The 23647-nt window shown below is 37.9% G+C and overlaps 2 protein-coding genes and 1 long non-coding RNA gene across 4 annotated transcripts in view; 2 read left to right on the top strand and 1 right to left on the bottom strand.

The window, feature by feature from the left end:
* The window catches only part of LOC101746976 (lysine-specific demethylase 5), a 39903-nt gene extending 22398 nt beyond the window's left edge, over positions 1–17505 (bottom strand). Inside the window, exons 1-8 of one of the 2 annotated variants that reach the window (XM_012697767.4) lie at positions 17077–17505; positions 13221–13298; positions 12346–12484; positions 9923–10092; positions 2375–2606; positions 2108–2262; positions 835–996; positions 176–292 (exon numbers count right to left, since the gene is read on the bottom strand). In XM_012697767.4, the coding sequence (XP_012553221.2) occupies positions 176–292; positions 835–996; positions 2108–2262; positions 2375–2606; positions 9923–10092; positions 12346–12484; positions 13221–13298; positions 17077–17283 (1260 nt within the window). In that variant the 5' untranslated portion in view covers positions 17284–17505. The remainder of the gene's footprint in view (positions 1–175; positions 293–834; positions 997–2107; positions 2263–2374; positions 2607–9922; positions 10093–12345; positions 12485–13220; positions 13299–17076) is intronic. The other variant, XM_012697768.4, reaches the window with a different exon arrangement.
* LOC134201545 (uncharacterized) overlaps positions 1–23647 on the top strand; it is a 358050-nt gene that overhangs the window by 88670 nt on the left and 245733 nt on the right. The gene's annotated exons all lie outside the window — the stretch shown is intronic.
* Positions 19673–23647, top strand: part of LOC101743966 (calsyntenin-1) — a 186645-nt gene continuing 182670 nt past the window's right edge. The window contains exon 1 of the mRNA XM_004923444.5: positions 19673–19898. Within this exon, the coding sequence (XP_004923501.1) occupies positions 19817–19898 (82 nt within the window). The 5' untranslated portion in view covers positions 19673–19816. The remainder of the gene's footprint in view (positions 19899–23647) is intronic.

The following is a 23647-nucleotide window of genomic DNA, read 5'->3' as shown; positions in this document are numbered from 1 at the left end:
TCAGAAGCACGAGCTTTGCAAACCAAATCATTGTGTAATGTTGCCAACTTATTTAAAAAAAAAGATCGAGCTACATAGCAATTTAGGCTGGATACTCAAATCCGTTTTAGCGAAACTTCAGACTTCACGTCGACGTCTTTTAACGTCACTCTAACAGTACGTTGGCACAACTCACGTGCACGGGCATGTTGAAGTAATCTGATTTAAACTGATCCGCCATTTCGCCGAACTGTTGCAGCGTGTACTCGCGGGTGGCCTGCTCGAAACCAAAAGCTTCAGTCGGCTTCGATACCTATAACAAAGTTATACAGTCAATATTGAATGAGTGAATGAATGAGTGAGTGAATGAGTGAATGAATGAATAAATGAATGAATGATTTATTTTATTTCAGACAACAACAAGTCCATATGTGTACATAGCATCATTGAAACACACCAAAAATTACCAAAAGAAATAAAATAAAAAATACATTATTAAAAATAATTATCAGTTGAATACATTTAAAATATTCCATTCAACTGATACTTACTTCGAATCAACCATTATTATTATTATTTAGTCTACAAGTGAACCATGGTACAATGGTTCAAGTACTGACAATCATAAGGGTTGGGGCAGCTGTTGTACGGCAAAATTTGAGGCTTAGAACTCATGCCTCATACATGTGTGTAATGCATGACTTGACAAGTCACCATGATTAAGAATGTATCCTATATACTAATCCGGGTTTAAATATATTTGTGAACATTTTCAGCAATTTTGGCGTAATTGATTTAAATATTATCATATTATAAATAGATTTACTAGACACCAAATAAATATATGTCACTGACCTCTTCGGCTAAGCACACTGGACACCTCCAGTCGCCCTTGGGCACGTCCGCGAGCGGCGGCACGAGACAGAACGTGTGGTACGAGTCGTCGCAGCCGTCGCACAGCAGCATCTGCTCCTCGACGTCGCCCCGGCCGCACACGTGACACATGTACTTCGCCAACTGAAACGTCAGACGTCAACTCAGAAATCGGGTAATTGTGACGCTACTTAGTCTACTACCCTTATAACTAAGATAGGAGACAGCTCTAAAGCTGACATCAACAGTATGCTATTCCGGATACATATTTTTAGTCTGTTGCGATTTCGATCCTGTGGTAGATTATTCAAAGAAGCACGCTCTTGCTAGGGTTACTACTGTTAGCAATTTTCTCAGGTTGAGTCCGTGAATAGTTGGAATAGCCACTAAGGTACAGAGAAAAAAAGCGAGTAAAGGAAACGATTTTTAAATTAAAAAGTATAATTAAATATTTTAACAACCAATATATGACAACCCTATTACTCTTTATACTAGTAAAAGTCAACTCAGAATCGAGAGTTGAGCGAGAGGTTTCATCACAGAAAGGCGAGCGCTTAATTACGCTTGTTGCGTGAAGCAAGCCGCCTTAAGTGTTTCGGGCTAAGGATATCAATAAAAATGTCATCAAACATAAAGTTTAATGTAATGTTCAATTTAATTTCAATTCATATTCCAGCAAAGGCTTTTAGGCCCTAGTAGTACTCCAGTTATATGATTTCCATATTAATTTCCAACTAAAATTTTACATAAATCTAATTTGTGCTCAATATTCTACACTGTTGAAGTCCAAGGCGAAAAAAGTGCTAAGCAAAAACAGATGCTGACATGATCTTTGTATTGTGAGCCGAGGAATTGTTTACGCTTTTATATTTTCGTAAATATAGGTGAAGCAAATATGACGGAATTTCGTCACACACAAAAACTTAATCGAGTCGCACTGTCAATGGCGCGGCTCCATTACAGTTTTATATTAGCGTAGATCAGGGGTTCCCAAGCTTATTTTTTCTACTGCCCACTTTGAGAATAAAAAATTTTTTAGCGCCCCCATTTTATCACCTACTTAAAGACCACTATAGCGAGAGCTCAGTCGGTATCTAAGAGTCATCCTAGATAAAATTACAAATCGCCTCCCAAGCTTCTACGCAGTGCCCCCAATTTTTTTTTCTGGGTCTCTTACCGCCCCTCTTAAGGCCTGCAGCGCCCACAAGGGGGCATTATCGCCCACTTGGGGAAAGGCTGGCGTAGATGAACTCACCGGATCATCGGGATGCGTGTTGGGTGCGGGCGGGGCAGGCGTCACGGAGACCGTCATGTTGTTGACGCGATGCTCGCGGAGACGGGTGGAGCGGGTCACGCGCGCTCGCGAACCGCAACTGGCTCCCGCCGACATCCATTTGTTCTCACGAGGACCTAAGACGAGAGTTTATTGCACTTTGAGAAACACTTATCGATAATTTTGCTGTTGTTTAATCGATAGGTTTTTTAGTCACAATAATTTTAATTTACAAACTAGACAACTTACTTGTCCGTCTTATTTCGGGGTTCTCCTCTTTAATGGGAGTTTTCATAATCGAATCTTCAGATCCGACGAGGGCGCCTTCGGTGTGACTACCTTCAGCTGCCGGTTCGGGCTCGGACTTGTACCGACGGGCGGGGGGCGGAGTGGCCGCGGCCCCCGGGGGACATTTTGTCGTGGAGCGACTCCGCGTCGCCGTTGCCTTCTCGGGCGTCTGTTCTGATTTGACTTCGATTTTCTACAAAAAAATTACAATATCGAATTTAGTTAACAACATCAGTTACCGGTTCCGAAAATGTTTCACTCATAAACTCCATTCCTGTATTTTTTTTATTGCTTAGATGGGTGGTGGTGTTATAATAAGTGGTTACTGGAGCCCATAGACACACGTACACTTACCCACCTGGTGTTAAGTGGTTACTGGAGACCATAGACATCTACAACGTAAATGCGCCACCCTCCTTGAGACAAAGTAATAAGGTCTCAAGTATAGTTACAACGGCTGCCCCACCCTTCAAACCGAAACGCATTACTGCTTCACGGCAGAAATAGGCAGGGCGGTGGTACCCACCCGCGCGGACTCACAAAGAGGTCCTACCACCAGTAATTACGCAAATTATAATTTTCCGGGTTTCATTTTCTGTCAGTGAAATTGTACTGTATTCAATGATTTTTTCATCCCAGTATCACGCATCATAGCACCCATATAAATTATTCTGACCACACGTGCTAAATTTAATGATATAATTAATATTAAAAAATTCCAGATTCTTTGAATATATTATAGTTTTCATAATAACAAAACGAGAAAAACGTTACTTTATAAGTCACGATGATATTTGTAGCATTAACTTTACCTGGATTATTTGAATTTTATTTTCAAACAAAAATCAATAGGTACGCACCACCGTTCTACTCTATTGTAAACGGATTTCACTAATAATAAAAATGTGGTAGTACAGTTCCTATGCACATTACCACAATTTGAAAGATTCCAACGTAATCATTTTCGTGGTCTAGCGATTTAATTACGAGCTACGTCATCCAATCTACTGATGGCAGGGCGCCCTTATGATTCTGCTCTGCACGAGTGACACCACCATCTTGTACATTTCTACCACGAAGCAGTAATACGTTCTGATTTGAAGGGCAGTACAGCAGTTATACTTTGCAATTCAGATTTAGACCTTAATACTTAACACCAAAGGGCTAGTGAGGTCATTCACCCGTCAATGCATTGAAAATAAAAATCTACAACTAATATAGTGTTTTTTTTTTTGTTTTCCTACCTAAGCTGATAACCTTGAGAGGCTATTTCAGCGGAACCGTAACTAGTAGGTGAGCTCACGGGGCTCAAACCTGACGACGTTGCTAACACGAACCCTAGCAAGGGCCGTGCTTCGAAGATCTACCACCGGATCGGAAACGCGACCCACTGAGAAGATACGGCGAGAAACTCAGTGGGCTGTGTCTGAGGGTTAATTTACTCGTCGAGCCCTTCGTCGCAAGCGACGGGTTCGACAAGAACGGTGACTGGTGCTTGAGGTACCTAAAAGCACCGTTAGTGGATCGAGAGGATCCGAGATGACGTCTTTGGGGCGACGTCGACTGCTTTCCATTCTTTCCGCAGGATCGGGAATGTAGTTACCGGCGGCCACGATGAGAGGGTTCTCGTGTCGTGACGCTTTATCGAAGTGAATATAGTGTAGGTACATAATATGACATGTGTTCATAAACGTTTATGTTTTTTATAAGTTTGATAGCAGCAAACTAATAAAATCCTCGCGACGCCTTAATTGCCATCTGCCTATCTGTTTAACTTCTCTCTCTGTACACCGTTTTTTTTTAATATTCCCTGTTTCTGTTTGTAGATGAAAAATCTATAACGCGATCTTGCATGTAAATCACTTGATAGATTGGATCTATTAAGTTCAAAGCAAAGTCAATGAAGCACCATAAAAGAAAATGAATCTAATCTTCTTTATACGGAGCTAAAACTTTGTACAGCTGTGGCTGAGATTTAAGGGGGGGGTTTCGACATGATACTCATCAGCATACGACAGGCGATGCGAGTAGGTACCTTCAAGAAATGCGTTTTCGTGCATTTAATGAGCGACATAAAACCGCGGCCGTAATTCGTTGGTCATGAATATGAATTGAGGTAACAGTGTCAATTGTTTTGACATTTTTTTTTGTATTGGTGTTCATGCGTGAACGAGCCCACCTTAATAATACTCTAATTAGTAATCTCGCGACAGAAATCCAAAGGGTATTAGTACCTACGAGTGCGCAGTCGCAAAGCGTCCCTTTTTTGAGGAGGGGGCCGAACCAAATACGAGGTTCCCGTGCCCAGGGGGCGAGGGGTAATGTGAGAGTCGGTGACCGAAACTGCTAAAATCATCCTAACGCCAGCGAAAAACAACAGCTCACGTGACCAATTTTTTTTATTGCCCTTGTAGGCAGACGAGCACACGGCCCACCTGATGGTGAGTGGTCACCGTCGCCCATGGACTTTAGCAATGCCAGGGGCAGAGCCAAGCCGCTGCCTAACGCTAAACTAACTTGATTTATTCCGGTTTAAAACTACTATGAGATCATTCATTATAATACAATAAATAAAACACAAAAAAGCCAATAATATATTATACACGGTTAATTAAAAACATTAGAATTCACTATCGTAGTTTGTACCTTTTGTGTGGTGAATAATTTTCTCATGAACAAATTTACATTTCGCTATAAGCGGCAAAACACATTACTTGGTTTAATTTAACTGTAAATGCGTAGGCCGTTTACGTTTAATCTGACCTACTTTAATGAGAAGAAACTATCGCAAAATGTAATCTGTATTAACTTTAGCATTTGTGAGTTAAGTGTTCGTATTATCTATATTTTTATTTTTTTATTGCTCGTATGTGTGGACGAGCTCACAGCCCACCTGATATTAAGTGGTTACTGGAGCCCAAAGACATCTACAATGTAAATGCGCCACACACCTTGAGATATAAATTCTAAGGTCTCAGTATAGTTACAACGGCTGCCCCACCCTTCAAACCGAAACGCATTACTGCTTCACGGCAGAAATAGGCGGGGCGGTGGTACCTACCCGTGCGGACTCACAAGAGGTCCTACCACCAGTAAATCCCCTTTTACGAAAATTGCGCGGACGGAGGAGTATGAAGTTTTCCACACCTATAGAGAATGTAGAGAAGAAGTACACAATGCTAATATATTTTTTAAATAATGCATAAAAGATACATTAAATCAATAAAGAACATTACATTACACATTACACACACTACTACCATGTATTTGACACACACACATACTCTTTGTTTATTGTCATACTTTTGTTTTTGCTTAAAGTCTGTAGTCAAATTGAGAATAGGTTAGTATTGTTTATCTTTAATATTACGAGTATTTATCTATGGTGTAGTCTCGGCGAAATCTGTAACAATAGGACCATAATAATGTTGAAACTTATAATTTCAATTAATTATAGTCGAATTTCGTCAACTACGGGACCACTAGTTTTTGTAAATTGTGTAATATGGAGATCTTTTTGTATTGTCACGAGCTATGTTTGGTGCATCGACCAAATTAAAACTAAATTGGGAAATCCCTGAATGAGTGCAGTAGGATAACCTCGAGCAGGAAAAAGACGATGGCATCGTGAGACGCGTCACGTCTGCTCATTCCAATATGACGATCACGACCACTCTGTCAAGAGTGACACGATTCAGAAGAAAACCCAGCTGTTTTTAAGTACCGATATAGCAGACTGCTCATTATATGGCAAATAAATGGGTATGGCAATTCCCGAGAGCCTAGCTGACCCGATTCCTTCGTACCACTTAAGTTTTTTTCATGCTTTATTTGAATACCGGCATCTAATAGCTCTCATAGAACACTGTAGGATTCATTCTAGTATCGGGTGGCGGCAAGAACGGAAACGGACTGTGGACGAACGCTGTCATCCTGGGTGACGTCATCATCTCTAACAACTCAAGGGACTCCCAATGGAAAACATAAACACAAAGTCCACCCGTAGGTCTCTACTGGACCCCGTACGAGAAGGTATCACCACCAAGCAGCGTTGCGTTTCGTTTTTTAAGGGGGGACTACACTTTTTAAGGGATTTTATGACCTGGTAACTAAGACCTTTACGTCATGTCCTATTTTTATTTATATTCTTATTTTTATGAAAAATGATAATACCGAGTGAAATGAAATGAAATGAAGATGAGATGAGATGATATGGGATGAAATATAATCTGAGTAAAGTGGTAGTCATTTACTGAAATGTTTTCTGTGGACTTTTTGGAAGATCCCGAGAAGTTACGTCCAGCGGCTTTGTTCCATTTTCCCACATTTGTACACTTTCACATATATTAAACGGTTTAATAAACCACCGTTATTACAAATTTAAACCTGAAGAAACACTAAATAGACAAAATAAAACAAATCACACAACTTCACTCCTCACATTCCCGCCAAAATGTCGATCTGACTTAGATCATATGTCAAGCTGGGTGACATCACCTAGGGTACTCTGTGAGCTCCGATAAGCACTCAAAACTGGATGCGACCGTGAACACGTTCACTGCGATCTGTGAGAGATCGAGATTATCGACGATCCAATTTAATTACAAACATCCTTTAACTGTACGCTATCTATTATCACTATGTACTTGTGTACCAGTTAATGGCGGAATCTTGTTCGATTGATACTCATATAACGTGTTGTGTCGTTTGTTTGTCTATTAAACAAAAAAAAAAGAAATCAAAACGAATCATGTGCCATTTTATCACTGGTGTTAGGACCTCTTGGGAGTCCGCACGGGTAGGTACCACCACCCCGCCTATTTCCGCCGTGAAGCAGTAATGCGTTTCTGTTCGAAGGGTAGGGTAGCCGTTGTAACTATACTGAGATCTTAGAACTTATATCTCGAGGTGGGTGGCGCATTTACGTTGTAGATGTCTATGGGCTCCAGTAACCACTTAACACCAGGCGGGCTGTGAGCTCGTCCATCCATCTAAGCAATAAAAACAACAAAAAAATAAATTGTAATGAATAAAAGAATTGTATTCACACTAGATCACGACACACCGTACCGGTATGTGCTGTGTATAACCAAAGACGAATTCATTTCACAGCTAAATCAATCGGAAACTTCATATTATGCTTTATATATAATATTCATTTCTTCTTTGTTGCCTTTTTTTATTGGCTTTGTAGGTAGACGAGCATACGGCCCACGTGATGATAAGTGGTCACCGTCGCTCATGGACGTCAGCAATGCCAGGGGCAGAGCCAAGCCACTGCCTACCATAAATTACTATTAGATTTGCCTACTTATTAGATTTACCTACTTATTGCTAGTAGACTTGAGGTATTATGCTAGCTTCACCAAATATGAAGGCGAGCTCACGGGGCTTTGACCTTGGGGAGACTTTACCAACATCTGCCCCAGCAAGAGCAGTGCTACGCTAAATCTACCACGGGATCGGAATCGCGACTCACTGAGAAGACCCGGCGAGAGACTCGGTGGGATTGTGTTTGTGGGATCATTTTTGGTCCCTACACATAGTCCTAGTTGATTTAAAAAACCCGGAGCAACTTTCTTGACGTTTGTTGACATAAAATTAAGCCCGAAGAGAAAGTTTATTAACAATCGGTTTAATTCAATTAGACTATACTGGTATGTGACCTTGACCTGCTGCTCTTACACTAGAAGGTCATCCGCCGCCCATAGCAGCAAAATTCTCAATTATTTTCCTACTGAACTCCCCACTAATTCTTTGGCCCCGGTTAGCGTCTTAAGATCAGCTTCGGACGCCGAGAAATTTAAGCAGGAAGGACATTGCTGTCTGCTGCCTATAACCGCCTTGAAAGTAGGATTAGGACAATTCCGGAGCAAATTGAAAATGAGTACTCAAGTCTAAGTCAGCTTTTCGCATTAATTATCCTTTCTCTTTATTCATTAGAAATATTTATAATAATATTAAACCAGGCTATAATTTTGTTATGCTCGTGAAATGCTACTTAACGCTACTTAAAAAAAACGGCGAAAATATTCGCTCCAAGGATGTAAACACTGGAATATTAACGTACTAAACGCGACCCAGATTTCCTTCTGAATACCAGTGGCTATTCCGCCACCTTGCCTATATCTACCGTGAAGCCATCATGCATTTCGTCTCAAGCAGTACGCGTTGTACCAATGCAATTAGAAGTTCATTCTTCTCACAGTGGTAGATAAAGTGGAGCGTAAACTTGTTCGGCCATCTTTAATCCACGCGGAACATTTCACCAATGATTGGCTACCTTGTGATAACAGAACCCTAAGATACCCACAATTGGGTCAATTATTGGCCACCTTGTGATAACAGAACCCTAAGATACCCACAATTTGGTCAATTATTGGCCACTTTGTGATAACAGAACCCTAAGATACCCACAATTTGGTCAATTATTGGCCACTTTGTGATAACAGAACCCTAAGATACCCACAATTTGGTCAATTATTGGCCACTTTGTGATAACAGAACTCTAAGATACCCATAATTTGGTCAATTATTGGCCACTTTGTGATAACAGAACCCTAAGATACCCACAATTTGGTCAATAATTGACCACCTTGTGATAACAGAACTCTAAGATACTCACAATTTGGTCAATTATTGACCACCTTGTGATAACAGATTCCTACGATACCCACATAATGCAACCACGTGCAGTGCATCATACGAAGGTATTACCATCAGAACGATCGATAAGTTTAGAAAGTTATTTTTGTCGATTCCCTCTATTACCCCCATCCGATTTCATAATTCATTCAACGATATTTCGTTTTATTTATCGACTTGTCCTTACAAGTGCTCACGGTACATTTGGTTTATAAACAATTGCCTATTCCAATATTAGTTATATTGCTTTACGCTACCACCAAGCCTTAATGATGATATTCATCGAAAAGCCAATGTCCTGAGTCCAAAGAACCGGCTCAATTAAAAGACAATATTACCAATAATTTCTAGAAACTGTAAAAATGAACTTTACCGCAACAAGCGTGCAAGTTCACTTTAAAATTATTGTATTAAAATATTGCCTTCATGATCATTTGTGTTTGCCGATATTATTTTTGTGAGATTACCAAGCTAGACAGTACTTGAATCATTCATTGTCCATCCGATTTCTCATTTCGTTTAGAGGTCGGGTCACCTCGTACACTGGGTTCCGCTCCTGCATCCCTGTGGGGTTAGGATATTGCTGCTGGACCTCTTTGTGTACAATTGACCACCATGTGAGAGATGGTCTGCCTCTACCTTTGAGTCGCTCGGGAACTGGACTTTACTCATGGAGTGGTCTTCGTCTGCCCTCATGATATGGTCATTCCGTTGCGTCGCATCTAAACATTACTTGAATAAATAAATAAATTATAAAATCTGTACATCTCAAAGAAAAACCGTTCCGTTGACATCAAATCAAAGGATAGAGTAAAACAAACTTTAAAAGCTAAAGTTTAAATTTCGTATTCCTATAATGCTCACTGTCTCCTTATTGTCTCCGACTGCTCCATTGTTCTTGAACACGTCATAAGGATACAGGATGCGTTCGTAGTGATTCTTCAATATTGAACCGACGCCTTTGCCTTGCGGGTAGCCCATGCGGCGGGCTATCTTCGACCATTTCCTCTCTGCTGAGCATATTTCGAAGCCCCCTGGATGAAGCAAAGAAAATCAAGATATTATTGTTACATAATTAAACAACCATCGCATCACTTCAAAAAATGTATTGTTATTTTAAAGTATTATTGTAACTAAATCGATCACACAATATTTCTGTGTAATATCAACTTCTTGCTCTTGCCCTTACACCACATTGTGTAGTGTAACCGTAGAATGTCCTCTTATCATTAGAGATTTGCTACCGGTCATCGTTCTCGTCGAACCCGCCGCTTGCGACGAAGGGCTCGGCGAGTAAATTAACCCACAGACACAGCCCACTGAGTTACTCGCCGGATTTTCTCAGTGGGTCGCGTTTTCGATCCGGTGGTAGATTCTGCGAAGTACGGCTCTTGCTCAGGTTCGTGTTAGCAACATCGTCAGGTTTGAGCCCCGTGAGCTCACCTACTAGTTAAGGTTACGCTGAAATGGTCTCTCTAGACTATTATATTAGGTAGAAGAAAAAAAAGATTTGGCATGAATGTTACGAACGGCCGCCTGTCTGACGTCAATTTTGTTGAACACCAACGGTTTCTCTTAATTACTAAATCAATAAACGCGATCGATTAATTAGTAATATTTAAAATCTGTTCCGAAACCGCGTTGGGCGTCCCCTTGCCCGGTGGACCGATGATTTGCGCCGACATGCTGAAGAAGATTGGATGCAGAAAGCGAAGGACCGTTGATTGTGGCGAATTATGGGACAGGCCTACATCCAGCAGTGGAGAGATACAGGCTGATGATGATGATGTTCCGAGACATGAATCACGGCGAAAGATGTAATTCATGGTTAGTTCGTTTAGCTTTTCCCGAAAAAAAGAGATTATAGAGCAGAAATGCTCACGTACAATCCGATGTTAGGCCAAAGATCCAGCGAGAAACTCAGCGAACTGATGGATGGCTTAAGTTCAAGTCCTTTAAGAGTACGGTTACCCAAGTTCCTAAGCCTGCTCCTAGTGTTGAAGGCGTCTAATGCAACTGTTATTAACCCTCAGACACAGCCCACTGAGTTACTCGCCGGATTTTCTCAGTGGGTCGCGTTTTCGATCCGGTGGTAGATTTTGCGAAGTTCGGCTCTTACTAGGGTTCGTGTTAGCAACATCGTCAGGTTTGAGCCCCGTGAGCTCACCTACTAGTTAAGGTTACGCTGAAATGGTCTCTCTAGACTATTATCTTAGGTAGAAAAAAAAACAACAGTTATTAGATCTAATGGATCCTGATCCTATTGTTTCATATTGTTTAAAAGTCTTCCCACCATTCAAACTATAACGACTACACGTCAAAAAACAAATAATATATAATATCGCAATTCGCGCAATATACGCAAGTCGAAATATAAAGTTGAATATATTATACAAATGTAAATGGACGTTCGTAGCTAGATAAAATGCATTTATAATGACCTCAAACGAAGCGAGTTCATGGAGGGCTCGTTTATTATAATATTTTATAGTCGTATGTTTAATATATGTTTAAGTGTTTAACGCGTATCATTTGACAGTATCGTTAGCGTGAAATATTTTAAGTTTTTTTTTTTTTTTTGTAATAGCGTACAACCTATATCATCCTATATTATATACTTTACCTGACTATTGTACTAATGATTAGTTTGGGTTAAATTTTCCGTTGTAGTTTTTTTTTTGTAAAATATATGTGACTAGGTATTAGTCGCGGCTTCGCTTTTCGCGAAAAAAGGTCACTTTTTTTTCCTACCTAATCTGATAGCCTTGAGAGGCTATATCAGCGTAACCTTAACTAGTAGGTGAGCTCACGGGGCTCAAACCTGACGACGTTGCTAAGACAAACCCTAGCAAGAGCCGTGCTTCGCAGAATCTACCACCAGATCGGAAGCGCGACCCACTGAGTAGATCCGGCGAGAAACTCAGTGGGCTGTGTCTGAGGGTAAAAGGTCACTCTAATGACCTAATAAAATCGTTTTTTCTAAAAAAAACATTTCGATTCGTTACTTCATTTCGACGGAAAAAAGGGCACAACCAAACAATCACATTTATAATATTAATAAAATAGATAAAAAGTGAAGTTGATGTCGTCGTGGCCTAAAGGATAAGACGTCCGGTGCATTCGTATCTAGCGATGCAAATGCAATAATTAAAAATAGTATAGATAAATCTGTGTTTGGATGTACCTGCTCTTGTCTGGGATAAGCGATTTCGGTCCTACACACAGCAGTAAAATGTAGCTTGACGCAGCTACAAAATTTTCCTAGAATATGAAAATCTTTGACTTACCGGCTTCTTTCACAATCTTATGCAACGAATAGAGATCGAGCGGTTTCCTTTCGACAGTCGGGATTTTGAACGTTGACCCTTGCAGTTCCCAAAACTTTATAATCTGGTCTAAGAAGTTAAGCTTCACCCTCGTTATTGCCTGCGAATAAAAAAAAAACCATATGTTACGTCGTACGAAAATGCTCAGACTAATTGGGCATTATACCGACAAGCAGATAGCTATTGAAACGGCTATAGAAAACTTAAGATTAAGTTCGGAGTACCCTAATGATATAGTCGATTCAGCTATTAATCTCAACTCCCATTGTCTTTCTCTTAGAAAGAAAAACTGAAAATAATAACAGTATCAGACAATAAGTCTTAAACGTGTGTGAGATAAATCCTTTTCATAGACAAAATTATTTGTATACCATTCTTCATCCTCTCTGGTAATAAGAACACAGGCAATCTTTCAATTTAACCAAGAGCACAGGTTTGAGAATCGCCAAATAGATTAGTGGGATAAATTGTTACTATACATCCCATATATTATTTAAAGTATATAAAAAGTGTATAGTTTTTAATACTGCAAAAGCTTTAATGAATAAGAGAACTTTGAACTATGTTCAATACTAAAAAATCTGCATTTTGAATTGTTTGTTATAAAGATTGAGCATAAGCATTCAGTATTGTCGTATTAAATAATATTTCTATATAATTTAAACAAAAAAAATTTAATTTATTATATAATTAGATAAACCTGTGTCATTTACATCTCAATCGCAAGCCATGACAAACAAACAAAACAAATGCAGTTTTTTCAATGTTTACTCTCAGCGTAGTCTCAATTCATATCACTTAAAAAAAGGAAGTAAGTTTTTACAATATAAACTCACCTCGAGCTCATTTAACCGTTGTATTCGCGGTGTAAACCGTAGTCGGTCCACATCAACTGCGAATGGGGGTTGCCAGTGCTATAAAATTAGAAGATTTTTATTTATCATAACATACACACACACATATACATAATATCCATTGGGGAAAGTTGAATATTCTAACTGAATTTCTTATTATATTTATAGATTTATTTTTTAATTCATTTTTTTGGAGTAAATGGGTGAATGACCCTGTCTTATGAACAAAGTCAAAAAAGCACTTGTAGCTAAATTCTGTTTTTTTTTTTATTACTTAGGTAGGTGGACGAGTTCACAACCCACCTGATGGTAAATGGTTACTGGAGCCCATAGACATACTAAGAAAATGCGCCAACCACCTTGAGATATAAGTTCTAAGGTGTCAGTATAGTTACAACGGCTGCGCCACCCTTCAAACTGAAACGCATTACTGCTTCACGGCAGAAATAGGCAGGGTAGTGGTACCTACCCGTGCGGACTCACAAGAGGTCCTACCACCAATAATACCCAACTTCTAATACCCATTTAAAAACATGAGGCCAGTAACACATAAATGAAAAAGAAAACCAATCTACAAATAAATTTGACTTACAAGCAGTTACGGTATAAAGTCATTATTGGGAATTACAAGATGTAGTAATGTGGTTGTCGTACCAGCAGGCATATCACACAACATAAATTACTTTAATATTTAAAAAAAAGTGTTTTGGAATGATGTTTCAGAAATTTTTAAATTTTTCCATATTCTCCAATTTCTTGTGAATTTTTAAATGAGCTTTTGTTTAATTTTTTCCTTATCTTGAATGCCAGCTGTAAATGCCACTCAAGTTCCCTAAGACTATTACATTAATTAAAATTGAGAGTACTTACAAACACATGGCCCATATATTACAGATTTTGATACTAGCAAAATCTATCAAATGCTCAGTTATCTAGAGATATTTGCGAACAGAATATGATAAAAAACCCATATGACAGAGAACAGAAAAGTATATCCAGAAATTGCTGTTATTTAATGATGAGCCTTATTTTTTCTCTCTGGTACAAATATAGCTCAAAGTTACAGTAAACACAACTGTGTGTATAGTGAAATTAATGTAAATCAATTAAGTTTGGCATGCCAGAAGCCCCCTTCTGTGCACACATTCCATTCCATGAATAAATCAAGTTAATTTTTCTGGCAATCTGGTCAATTTCTATTCACAGGTGAGACTCGGTTTTGCCAGTAGTTGGAAAGATCAAATCAATGGAAAAGAGGTGTATGTATGGTTGAAGGTCAGTTTTGATAAGTATGGAGGTATTTGTATGAAGGGCAAGTATGAAGTTCTGTGTCATTTAGAATGGTACAGTGTGAGACCATAAAGATCTTCGTGGTTTATGTTGTGTGTAAGATAACTTTACAATTTCCAATAGTGAAAACGGTTTAAGAAGTTTAGAAAAATCCCAACACATCATTAATAAAATCACTGAATAGGATTGGATCAAAGCTTTGAGATACAGCTGTGGTTACATAGATAGTAAATTAGGTTAGCTAGGTAGGAAAGCTGCTGTAGTAGGTTGCAGATGAGTGACTATTGATCAAGGCCTCCACTTTAAGACTGAACACATTTGATGAGATTACCATCTATATAACTTTACCAAATTTTCTAATTAAAAGACAATAAAATACTTTGGTGAATGCCTTGTTAAAGATGTCATACACAGCGTCGCTGTTATGCCATTTTTTAAATATTCAACAACATATCGTCTTCTCGCATTAAAACTGTATAATATCAAAACTTACTAATTTTACAGGAGAGTATTTTAAAAGTTTAACATGTGATATTTTTAATATTAATCATCTTTGCAACATTTATTTTTAATTTTTTACCAGTTCATTATCTTTTAATAAAATAAGATTAAATTAAGTATTAATTTTGTTAATAGTAAAAACCTAAAAGTAAACTACACTCTTTTGACAGTATTTATGAGAATACTGGTGATACCAAATGATTACTTACGCATATTAACTCACTTTTGAATATTTTTGAAAATTGTACACTTTTATGGAGAAAAGACGATATATCAACTCCTGAGATTCGTTGTTTTTAATTCTTATATAATAATCTATATATATAAAAATGAATTGCTGTTCGTTAGTCTCGCTGAAACTCGAGAACGGCTGGACCACTTTGGCTAATTTTGGTCTTCAACTATTTGTGGTTTAAAAGGGAGATAAATATGAAAATGCTCGGAATTAAATAAAAATAACAATTTTGTTTTCCCTTTGATGTGTCCCCCATTAGACGGATTCCTTTTGTTTGTTCTACGTTTATTTTATACAAAAGTTTAGGTTTTTTATTTATGGATTGAGGCACTACGAAGTCTGTCGGGTCAGTTAGTCAATAATAAACATGAGCATATAGTTACTTAAATTGATATCAAATTATATTCACTAGATTTATGAACCGGTATAACAAATGCATGAGGAGAGATGGCGCGACATCGTGAGACGCATCAAGTCTGCCCCTTCCAACACTACATGACGATCACGACCACTCTGTCAAGAGTGACACGACTGAGAAGAACAAATGCATTTGTTACTTCTCAGAATAGATGCCCTCATTGACAGAATTACTCTAAATTTCTGACAATAAATAAATGTGACTTTTTGCACATGATTTTTGATGAAAAACTGTTAGAAATTGAGCTAGCTCCAGTGGTCACTTAAGTTTAACCACATCCATTAATTACTCTTGTAATGCAATTGACTTTAACCTCGAGCTTCTAAGTGCACTATGGCATTCAAATTGAAGCCTGCTTACGCTCTGATGGGCATGAGGATATCACCGTGTGATTACTGCCACAGCTCTTATCTATATTCCTATTGATCTACATAGACGGTATTGAACAATTTGAGATTCCAATGTCTGACATGCACATAATACACAACAAATTTAAAATTAGTTTCATTGTCAATTTTATAACTGTGTTGCAATTATATTTTTGTGATTCATTATAAGTAATTAAAAAAAAAACAATAGTATTAAATAAAAGCAATAATATTCCTAACAAATTTGTAAAATTTTTGGTAAGTAAATCAATCACTTTTCTGAATCTACGACACTTAAATGTTATGTACTACTTTTTTTTTAGTCAATAAGTACAATATGGAACATTGGCTACTTTTACTGAATCTAAAAATTTATAAAATACTATTTTACTTAAAAGTGTATAGATTAAGGATAGACTTCAAATTACTTTTTAGTTAATCATTACAGATTATAATTGAACATGTGGCACTCAGTTCATTGTTGTAAAAAGGAATTATTACTAAGAATTTCATTACTAATAAAATAGTTTTTTTGGCCTCACAAATTAATAACCAAGAGACTTTTCATGTGACATTTGTGTTTTAAAACAATTTAGTTTTAAATGGTCCAAAAATTGTATTTCATGAAATCACTGTGCTTTCTACACTCTCGCTTAATCTAACTGTAGATTTCAACTAAATACTTATTTTTTTTCTTTTTATCTAAAATAACGTAGGCAGGGGGACAAGACAAAATGGCAACCAGCTAATTCTATACAATATGCAATTGCATTTCCTACCAAATAAATAACATATTAATCGTATATTTGCCTCTCAGGTGACGAATTGACACGTATTATTAAGAATATAACAGTAAATAGGGAATTAAGATAACGCGAAACCGTGCAAGCCATGGTAATATGGTTGCATCACACGATAATTTGTACCAAATTGTTAGATTACTATTTCGATGTAAATCTACCGTAATTAAAGAATAAAATGAAAATTATGAGAACAAAAAGAGTAAGGACAAAGGAATTCACTCACCGCTGGTGGTTTTATCTTGCAAATGCCCGATTTCTCGGCGATAGGACGTATTTTACTGATGTACGCTAAAGGGTCCAAAAACTCTTCTGGTGTAGGCTCAAAGACAGGAGCCTCTGGAGGTGGAGTAAACGTAAAGTTATCAGGTTTCATGGGGGACGCTGAGTCCCCCATGCTAACTTCGACATTAGCTTCGTCACATTTTCCCATTTTCGAGATACACTATGCAGTTCTCACAAAATGCAACTATAAATAACACTTTAGCATCATCTATCGTTAAGGTATGAATAAAGCACGACCACAAAGGAATAAAATTATTAAAAGTAGTCTTTCCATAAGGAATCTACAAGAGATAAATTATTAAAATGATCACCAACAAATAACACAATCCAATTGCACGTCCGCCATGCAAAATTGAACTTTCGAAACTCCTGTGTTGTCATTGTAAAAAATGTCAGTGCGCACTAAAATTTAATATCAAAATATGTTTACGAAGATAGCTTATGCTTAAAACCTATATTTTGATTCACCTTTCGTATTACGCGGTTGCTTAACATTTGAAACATAAATCATTTGAAAAAAATATTATGACTCTACTGGCACAGTTCGTAATTGTATCTTTTTAACTCCTAACGTTAATAAAATGATAAATTAATGACCACCCAGCACATTAAGATAAATTTGTTTGGTGGCACACAAGTGACACAGGCAGGGTATAAAAAATTGAAAAAAAAATGAAGGTCAAGGGGCGACCTGAGGGGGTGAGGCCGCGCGGCGCGCTACCAGCACTCTAGCGCGCTGCCGTGGAGTGAATAGAGCGACCGGTCGACGGTGTATCGCGTCCCGACCCGGCAGGCTGGTTCTGGTCCAGCGGGGTATTGCGGGACACCAGCGGCACCGTCTGGGCGGCCCGACGGGCTGCCGTACCGAGACGGCCGACGTTTCAGAGCCTTCGATTCGCCTCGAAGGCACCGTCGGCTGGGCGTCCTTGGGGTGAGCCGCGCCGTCTGGTTGTAGTGTTGACCGCGGTAGCCCCCCTACCTCATCCGGGTTCTGACCTCGGAGGGGATCGGACGTCGGGTGTAAGAGTGCAGGGGAGTCGTTTAGTGGGTGGGTCCTAAAATCCTTGGGCCCGCGGTCTGCTCACAACACCATGCAGATCGTTGAGTCTCACATACCTCGCGCGCCCCTTTTGCGCGGGGACCTCGTAGGAGGTTCGGCCCTCTACCCGAAAAAAAAACAAAAAAAAAAAAACAAAAAAAAAAGGGTATAAAAAAATTGTCAAAGCTGAAACGGAAATAAATACAAGTGGAAAACAATTCTCATCTTGTAGCCATGCGTAATTTGTGGTGGTGTTGTACCTTTTGTTCAAAACAGTAGACTCCCCAAATCAGTTTATCTTTAAATATGTTTTAAGTTGAGTGTAATGTGACAACGTTTATAACATATAATTTCCGAATCAATTTTTTTGTGTGTAGAATCAACATCTCTATCACTTGCGTTTATTTTCGAATACGGTTTAAATACACCTTCAATAGTTACAATTTAATTACATTAATACAGTCACCAATATATCGTCCGGTCGTGTAAGTTATTGGGATGCTGTTTCATTCGATGAGTGCGAAGAATTGATGTAGAATCTTTTCTAAAAAATCAATAGCGTCTTTACATAAAAAAATACAGGATGCCGGTAAAAGTTTTGTTAATGCTCCATTCTGTAACTTAAGTTGTCGTAATAGGTTGGCGCATCTAGAATTTTCTGCACGAATAAGCATGCTGCTTAGTTGCTGATTCGGTACAAATCCCAAACATAAGGGCTGGGCCTAAACATGGGCTTCCAAAGAACAACGCCCCAAAAAAAAATCGAACCGAAAACCGAATTCCTGTATTTTAAAACCTCTGGGTGCTTGCAGGGAACTTGGCTTTGATGTCCTGAAGAATTCATTTGTTCGTTCGAGACTTTACTGTCTTTTAATTATGAACATCCGGCCACCTGCCTCCGTAGCTTGGTTCTAACCTGTCCATGTCTACTCCTATATCTATGAAACTATTTAGTCTTCATAGACAATACCTTTCGTGAAGGCATTTCTCCTTCCAGGCATTTTCATTCCACATACCATTTTAGCATACTTGCCTATAAAAAGAGTTAATAAAGAGTTTTTAGTAGTAGACAGAAGCTTCGGTGCCATCTTAAGTTTGATATCCATAAATTTTTGCCACTTTAGTATCTACCGTACCGAAGTAAAAACTTTTTTAGTAAAAAAGTAAACATTTTGATATATGCTGTTCTAGATAGCCTAAAACGTATTGAAGATTGTATTCGTGGACTATGTGAAGCAGCAAAAATTACGGAGCATGGCATCTATACCGATCTACCTGCCCATAATTCGGAAGTAAGTCGTACCTAAACATCAAAAAATAAGTTAGCTACATCTTTAACTGTATTTTATGTATTTACTTCAATATGTTCTAATGTTTGTGAGGTTTATAATCGTAATCTACCATGAAATATAAATAAATTGATTTGTTGAAAGTGTTGCCATATGCTGTGATTTTCCGTAGCAAGCTTCGTAAACTAGCCAACCTGAGTGCAATCGATGAACACATCCGTCATAAGCCGCCATTTGCGAAGGGTCGATCGCTGCTGAGCAGCGCGGGTGTCTTTGATTTGATTATGTCGTGTGTTTAAATTTTTATTTTTCGAGTAAACTGTGAACTCAGTGCTGGATAATAATCATTTAAAATGATTGTGAGGTTCTTGAGCGTTTTGTGCGTCGGAGTTTTCCTGACGGCGGTGTACGGCGCCGAGGGAAACAACAACGAAGGTATGTACATAAGTTTTTGAATATTTTTTTATACATACTACAATATTTATATTGTTATCAGCATAGTAATCAAGTGTACCTACACCGGTATCGTGTCATATAGTAATGATTTGTGGGTCATATTTATGTAAGGTGCAGAAAGTGAGTCATTTGACCTCAAATAGAGCCTGTTCTTATTTAATATTAGCGTCGAAATTTTGATACGATTTAGTGCGACATTTCATCTTGATTTTCTATAGTTGTAAAGACTGCGCGTTGGTTACAAAGGAACACGAGACACGAGTGGGTGTTGCTTGAGGACCGGCTTGACGACTTTTAGCTCATGCACAATGCACACAGACGCAATATCCAGAGACAGCCGTGTGCGTGAGGGAGTCGATGTGTGAGCAGATTTTGCTAGCTATTCAATTCATTAGGTTAATGAAATTAAAAAATATATAATATTACTGCTGTGTAATAACTAACGGACTCCGCGCAATTGAAACTTTTTAGGCGTGTTAAAAAAAAAAGAACAGATTTTGCCTGTAGATGGAATTTAGATTAGTTCTATTAAATTTGCATCTTTAGATAGCATTATTTTCGAAACTTTTGGGTTCTGATCGACATTTGTTATCATTGCCGTGATCATTGTTGTGATATCAAAATTCATATGAATGTAATTTGTATATGAAATTCTACTTTAAGTACCGAATAAAGATCGTTGTCAACTTGTGATGATTTATTTAACCCTTTGTCTTTTCATATATTTTTTTATTAATTGGGTATAAATTAAGTTGACTTAATCCTAAAATCCTCTCCGCTCGTGGGTAAAGATTATTTGAATTGACTAAACTTTAAAAAATATCGCTAATTGGTATCACGTGCGTTAATCCTCAAAGACGCAAGACTAGGGAGTATCAGTAAGATACTAATGCTAAATTATTCTTAAAATATCGATTTTTTTAAAATGAAGATTACGTTGATTTGGACCGCCAAGAGTAGAGAGATATAATAATCGGTTGTATTTCTATAGCGAATCAATTTGAAGATCGGGATAGTCGTTGTTACAATTGTGATTTCGCGTGGAGGGGTGATTTATTTAGGGGTTATTTAGTTTAAGCGACATTTTTGCAAATTTACAGAAGAGCCATTTAAAGTTTAAAATTTGGAAAAATATCATAACAAAAACACTTCTACAACTATTTGAATGACGTAAACTTAATGGAAGTTCAATAAAAAACAACGAACTGTTGATGCTAATACTAAATAAAAAGCACCTTTAATTACCTTGCCTATGTGTTTGTTTGACTGTTTAAATAATAATGTAAAATGTACTTTAAAATTCCTGAAAATTATAGACTACCATAGATTAATTTAATTATAAGGTTACAGTGGTCGTTAATGACCATTGCTGTTAAAAAGCGACCTTAAATAAATAAAAAATAAAAAAAGTAAATGTCGCGTATTAAGCGAAATGTCACTTAAACCAAATAGCTATTCACCACTACATGTCTCAAAAGTGGTGGCGGAATTCGCTTTGTGATGACCACGGGCTCCGGTGACCGCTTTACACTGGATTAAGCGTGAGCTCATTCACTCATGTACGTAATCTTATACCTTTAAACGAGCAATTCTTGTATATTAATATATATATATAATCTGAATCTCGGAAACGGCTCCAACGATTTTCATAAAATTTATTATACAGGCGATTTCGGGGGCGATAAATCGATCTAGCTACGATTTATTTTCAGAAAAATATTGTTTTATTCGTGTTTTCAATAATCAACTTTATGACTCTTCCCGACATCTATTGGCGAATAATAATAACCGTTTTAAAGAAACAACAAGATGGCGTTATGAAAAAAAAAAAAAAAAACGAGCAAAGCTCGGTCATCAACTAGTAAAAAAAAAGGACAAACAAAACTACAGTAAACCTTTATTAAAAGCATCTATACTTATACTTATAATATAATATAATATTATAAAGAGGAAAGATTTGTTTGTTTGTTTGTTTCGAATAGGCTCCGAAACTACTGGACCGATTTGAAAAATTATTTTTCCATTAGAAGCCGACATTGTCCCTGATGAACATAGGCTACTTTTTTAAATTTTTTGTTTGTTTGTTTCATGTGTATTTTAATGTTTCCGAAGCGAAGCGAGGGCGGGTCGCTAGTATGGTAATAATAATACAAGCAAACACACGATAATCGAATGCAAATATATAATGTCATAGCTAAAACTTGTAGAGCGATGATATCGAATTACTCCTTGCAAAGATCGCGAATTGCAAATATTTGAAATGGATACTCGGAAATATGACACCTTCCATATAAAGTCAAATATTTCGTAATCGTCGTGCAATGTATCACTCATGTTCATTTATTTTAGGTAAGCTTATCTGTATATATACTAAATATATACATTTTTTTATTGCTTAGATAGGTGGACGAGCTCACAACCCACCTGATGTTAAGTGGTTACTGCATAGACATTTCGAACGTAAATGCGCCACCCACCTTGAGATGTAAGATCTAAGTATAGTTACAACGGCTGCTCCACCCTTCAAGCCAAACTAATTCAATTGAACTAAAATCAATTTTCCTAAATCTAATAGTAATTTAATTCGTGATGGTAGTCTAATGAACCTTACGGAGAGAATTCAACGGTGGGCAGAGGTTTGGATGTTTTCCTGGCATTGGTAACGTCAGTGAGCGATGGTAACCACTCACCATCAGGTGGGCCGTATGATCGTCTGCCTACATGAGCAATACAAAGAGATGTGTCGTGTTCTGGTTTGGCTTCGGTAACTGACTGCAATCTGATGAACCTAGAGCACAGTCTTATCTTATCTCATCTTATCTATCTATCTATCTATCTTCTATGTATTCTATATATATAAAAATGAATTGCTGTTCGTTAGTCTCGCTAAAACTCGAGAACGGCTGGACCGATTTGACTAATTTTGGTCTTGAATTATTTGCTGAAGTCCAGAGAAGGTTTAAAAAGTAGATAAATATGAAAATGCTCGGAATTAAATAACAATAGCAATTTTGCTTTTCTTTTGATGTGTCCCCCGTCGGACGGAATCCTTTTGTTTGGTTTTAAGTTTATTTTATACAAAAGTTTAGGTCTTTTATTTATCGATTGAGGCACTACGAAGTCTGCCGGGTCAGCTAGTATTTATTAAAACAAAACAATGCAGTTTTAAACAAAAGATTATCCAGTAAACGAATTTAATAACTCAATAGATTAATTCTATACGCCATTAAACTGCCTATTTAAGTTTGATGACCTCAGTAGTGTATCGAATCAGCTTCATCTAAACATACATGACTAAACACAATGACATCATCAACACGGTGCGATAAATATTCAGAAGGCGCATTTAAAAAACTATTGTTCGGCAATTTTGGTGACAATTTAAGTTTTAGACTTCCCTTCTGCTCCTTAGTTATATAAACGTAATTAGCATTTTTAGTTTCGGCTCAATTGGGCTGATGAGGTCTTGGCAAAGCTCTTACTGGTTGTAGGACCTTAATGGCTCTTAGTGGTTTCAAGGTGGGTGGCGCATTTACGTTGTGGATGTCTATGGGCCCCAGTAACCACTTAACACTAGGTGGGCTGTGAGCTCGTCCACCCATCTAAGCAATAAAAAAAAGACCTCTTGTGAGTCCGCGCGGGTAGGTACCACCACCCTGCCTGTTTCTGCCGTGAAGCAGTAATGCGTTTCGGTTTGAAGGGTGGGGCCCGCCATCAGCCGCGCCACC

The sequence above is a fragment of the Bombyx mori genome, chromosome 27, assembly GCF_030269925.1.
Source record: "Bombyx mori chromosome 27, ASM3026992v2".
NCBI classification, from domain to species: Eukaryota; Metazoa; Arthropoda; class Insecta; order Lepidoptera; family Bombycidae; genus Bombyx; species Bombyx mori.
This window is presented reverse-complemented; position numbering and strand designations above follow the sequence as displayed.